Consider the following 5,176-nt stretch of genomic DNA (forward strand, 5'->3'; position numbering starts at 1 on the left):
AGCTTGAACGAGTAATATCTTTTGCGCAAGAGTTTAGCCTTTCCAATCGCGTCATCTGTAAACGTATAATGAAGCTTATAGCGCACCAGGAGGAAATCGTCGTTAATGCCTCACAATACCCGTTGTATCAAAGTTGGATGGAGTGGAGTGGTAGTGGATGGATGGATGGATGGATGGATGGATGGATGGATGGATGGATGGATGGATGGATGGATGGATGGATGGATGGATGGATGGATGGATGGATGGATGGATGGATGGATGGATGGATGGATGGATGGATGGATGGGTGGGTGGGTGGATGGATGGATAGATAGATAGAACAATAAACAAATAAATAAATAAATAGATTGATTGATAGACAGATAGATAAGTATATACGCGAAATAAATAAAGAAACTGGGTAATAAAATTTGATGGTTACTAAATAACGGGAGTGATAATTCGTCCCGCCTTTTTAAACACAAGTGTCTTATCACAAAGCGAGGAAACGTGCTATTAGTGCTTAAAAGATTGCCTATCGAAGGTCAGCATTTGTGTGGGTGCGTGTTTCTTCCATACGCACAACTGTCGTGAAAGCTTACGAGGTCACCACCTTTTAGCTCACGGAACCTAACCGGAACGAGTCGTTTCACTCTCACACAATTCATCATTTCTCTTTTGGACAAGTATACTCTAACTGTAGGTAAAATGTTTGACCCACGGTAAAGGTCCAAGTGTATTCATCGAATTCTTTTTGAGTTCTTTTTATTTAACCATGAGCAGTCTTAGACTCCATATAGCTAGTGTCTCGTTTTAAAGGGATCTTTGTGCGACGTTTCGAAAACAATCTGGGGCAAAATGATTAAAAAGATCGATAGCGGAATCATCGATATATCTTTCCAAATATGGAACGCTAGCGCGTCTAGTGGAAATCGTTGGTGCTCACCCGTAGACGTGGATTGGTCCAATCGGAGCTAAGCATTCGCTCGAACACTTCGCTAGCCCGGACTAGGATGAGTTTGTGCGCGTTAAACCGCATCTCTCCCACCTTCAACAACACGTCGCTCAGCAACGGATTGTCGTAAAACTTTGCCTGCTCCGAGAGCGCCTGCACAGAAATGTTTGGTAAATAGGTTGCATCGGTATCAGTCCTCTACGTGCGGGTACATTATCACATCAGGAGACATACATGTTTACCATAGCTTCGTGATGTGATATTTGTGCTCCTAAGAATTGCATAAATACGATGCCATCATACTTTCTCAACTATAACTTTGTCATAAATTCCTATTTCTTACGGATCTCTCGTTGCCGAAGCAGTCCATGCCTTCAGGACTGAGTATAGGGGGAGGTGGCGATGATATCGGGGGTTTTATGTGGAGTGAGTGAATGGGCGACAAACGAGCCTCCTCCTCATCCTGCCCGCCCGCAACGCCATCCTGCTGGTTAGCCTGCACGGGTGCTCCCGCCATCGGTTCAAAGGCCTGCAACGTAAGATATGAAGGAAGATTTCACAATACATTCACGAATATCACACAACATTCGCGTACAGAATTTCTCAGTTTCGTATCGTACGCACGATGAGATTTTCACATTCACATAACAATTATGCACTAAATTCCTTAGATTCGTAAAATACGTACGAGGAGATCCACCAATTCATAAAATATTCATGTGCAGAATTCGCCCGCATTCAGGTCTGGATAGACGTTGAGTACGCATCCACTGAAATAATTACGTGTCCTGTTTTCACCTGCGGCTTGGCAGGTATTATTTTATTAAAGACTATAGGTGATACCAGTAAGTTTTGTACATTTTGCACACTCAATCGTGATTGATTTTGCAGACGACGGTAGGTACTACTGTCAATATCTGCTCACACTGTTAATAAGACCTGTATAAAATGATATGTATACGACGGAGCCCTCACGTTCTTGGACGTATAATTATTCGGTTAAAGTGTAACCACGTTGCTTCATTCCGACGGGTTTTGGCGCTCATCATAGCCGGGCTTTCCCCGGGTGGATGAATTTCCCAAGACCTTTATGCTGCCGTTTGTTCCCCATAAGTACTAAATAACTTTGTCTAGCATGCGATGCTGTATTTCAGTGCACACCCGACGGCGATTTTCATATCAAGTTAATTGCTCGAGGTAGTGGCACATTGCAAATAGGAGAATAGCCAATCCTTTCGACACCTGCCTGGGCGGCAGCTGCTAGTTTATGACGATGTACTTTCACGTGAACCCAGAGCCAATGTTATCCTTGTGTCAAGTCCAGTAACATAGAATAGGCCTATTAATGCCTAAAAAGCCTAGCGCACACACCCGAGCAAAACACCCTAAACGTGGAGCAAAACGTGTTTCGCTCGGGTGTGTGCGCTAGGCTTTACACGTATAGAGCGGGAAGTTATATCACGCGTTGTTGTACATTATAGGTATATATATATATATATATATATATATATATATATGGAGAGAAAAAGAGTGGGGAGAAAGAGAGAGAGGGGAGGGGAGAGAAAGAGAGAGAGAGAGAGAGAGAGAAAACGAGAGAGAGTGTGTGAGAGAGAGATAGAGAGAGAGAGAGAGAGAGAAAAAGCGATAGAGAGTGTGTGAGAGAGAAATATGTTCAGGAAAATCCGACAGGTCATGGGTATCTGTCAGGGACAATGTGTCACGTCTTAGGAATACCCATCTGTTCAGCGCGTGGGTCCGACAACAATGAACAAAGGGCTGACAGGAAACGATTTGAAATCCCTCTCGCAACTACTGCAAATAATAGGTAACCAGGCGATTCTGGCACAGAGCCATGCATGAACAAAGAAAAATGACGGGCTGCGCGCAGAAAAGGTGGTTATAGCATGGTGGCCCGGGTGCATGCATGGGCTACAGTTGCTCATGGAAAACACCCGTATTTAACACACACGCACACGCCTAAACCTCGGACTACGCAACTCATATTGTTTCACATCCGCTATGTAAAAATCCATAACTGGACGCGTTTGTAAAGCTGATTACAATTAAACCTAATGCTTGCATCGACATTTTCAATTCATACAAGTCCCACTGCTGCAGGGCTGCCTACTTATAAGGAATATTATCATAAACAGAGCATTAGCATTATGTATTGTTCGTCTAAGTAGGGGACCCACTCCCCTACTCAGCAGACTGTGTGACACTGTTTTTTTTAATAACAGAGCTTGGAAATATATAAAAACGACATTGCTATAATTGCTCATAATATGTCCCCCACTAAACGCGGTTTTTGGCACACATACCAGCTGGAAATAGCTAGTATATATGCATTAGGACACATTTTTTGCTCATTTCATCGTCATTCTCAGTAAGGCAATGCCCGTGTTACATGCAAACGTTAAACTATGTCTCGAAGTCTCTACGACTATATGTCGATTTACCCGTACTGACATTTATCGCTCGAACACCTACTATATGCGCTATATATTTCTAATAGATGGACGCCATAGAACGTGGCCTGCTGCAGCGGCTGCCGCATCTGCTCGATTTTGAGGATTTGGGTACTTTGATGAGGGCGCATTCATCAGTTCCGCTTCACAGCTAGTCGGGTTCACAAAAGGGCATAAGGCAACCATATAAACGCAGACGTCGCAGAGTTTCACAAAACAGCTTTGTTAGCGTACCTCTAGCGCGTAGCTAGATCACCTATATGTGATCTAAACTATTATCAGACTCATCAAACCATCATTATAATAATATATATATATTATTATATATCAGACTATGGTGTAGGTTTTAGAGTAACTGCCGTGTGTTATATGATACTCGGGGAGCACTGAACCAATAAGCAATAATGGTAATCAAATGCTAGCTAAATATGTTTAATAACTCCAACCTACATTGTACGCATGCGTATGTTATATAGGGCCTATACGTTATATATTCGCTAAATCTATCGACATATAGCGCGGGTAAGCAAAATACCCATGTAGATAGCAAAAACGATTTGATGCCACTTGCATTTTGGGCTTTAAATATAATAATGGTGTATAGTTTCTGAAACGTTGATTAATATAATAGAACCATAAGAGATAAAGTGACTATACTAGTGAGCGGGCTCACGCAGCTGTCTCACGGATATGACGACGACTATGAAAATGCGCGTAACATACCCACTTATTACGTATGTTCTTATCACGTACTTGTTTAGAATACCTACGTGTTAAATACAGACATTATTAACAAAGTTAGCTAAGTAAATTTTATAGAGTATTTTCTTCTTCGTTTAATATCAGTATTAATTCACACAATTATCACATTTTAATAAAAGACAAACATTATCGTTGCTCTGCGGTGCGCTAATATAACAGTGCTCTGCTTAGTAAGCTAAGCGGGAATAAGTAATGAGTGACTAATAGACCTGAATTAGAATCTATATCCATGGTAACACAGAGCCCGCCGTTAGAACAACGACGCACGATTGCGACGCGAAGGCTTTGTGTACCTAGCCTCCAGGTATTAATTATTGTGGTTGCAGCGCGGACACGAGCTATATGGCACGATCGTGCTATTGCGATTAGTGATTACTCGTGTGCGTATGCTAGTGTTACTCGTGATTAGGAAATGAGCACAACTTACCAATAACCTATGCAAAACCATGTCTCAGCTGCTGCGGCGGTACGCACGTCTAAATATCCTTCAGTCCAACCGGGAAAACGACGGTCTTTGCTCGCTAACACTATTCTGCGAGAATCACCCGCGATAAAGAGGTCAAAACCAATATCTAACGTCAGCCGTATCTCGATCTGTAGTCAAACATCAATCACAGTAACGTCGGCGCCGATATATATTTATATATGTGTGTGTGTATATATATTTATATATTGTAACATTAGGGACAGTCTCCTTTGTTCGTACGTGTGCTTTACATACATCAATGCTAACTTATTCGCATGACCGTCGTCATGCTGCGGGAAAATCGAACAAAGTTCATGACAGGCACACGAACAGCTGCCGTCACGGTCTGCTTGGAAGAAGTGATCAGGCGCTTGTGTGTACATCTGTGCTCGGGTGACCGTGACGTCCCGCGGCAATGCTTTACAGTGCCTGCATGCTCGCGAGAGGGGGTTCTGTCGAGTGTAAGGTCTACGCGGTGGACGCACCGACGTGACGGCATCATTCTGACCACTTCATCACTCTCCTCAAACCTCGCCTCGTTAA

At 42.9% G+C, this 5,176-nt stretch overlaps 1 protein-coding gene across 1 annotated transcript in view; it reads right to left on the reverse strand.

The window, feature by feature from the left end:
* LOC106805946 (kelch-like protein 7) overlaps positions 1-4,955 on the reverse strand; it is an 11,537-nt gene extending 6,582 nt beyond the window's left edge. The window contains exons 1-3 of the mRNA XM_014807741.1: positions 4,595-4,955; positions 1,281-1,466; positions 929-1,090 (exon numbers count right to left, since the gene is read on the reverse strand). Of these exons, the coding sequence (XP_014663227.1) occupies positions 929-1,090; positions 1,281-1,466; positions 4,595-4,615 (369 nt within the window). The 5' untranslated portion in view covers positions 4,616-4,955. The remainder of the gene's footprint in view (positions 1-928; positions 1,091-1,280; positions 1,467-4,594) is intronic.
* Between the last annotated feature and the right edge of the window lie 221 nt (positions 4,956-5,176).

The sequence above is a fragment of the Priapulus caudatus genome, unplaced genomic scaffold (assembly GCF_000485595.1).
Source record: "Priapulus caudatus unplaced genomic scaffold, Priapulus_caudatus-5.0.1 Scaffold134, whole genome shotgun sequence".
Classification (NCBI taxonomy): Eukaryota; Metazoa; Priapulida; class Priapulimorpha; order Priapulimorphida; family Priapulidae; genus Priapulus; species Priapulus caudatus.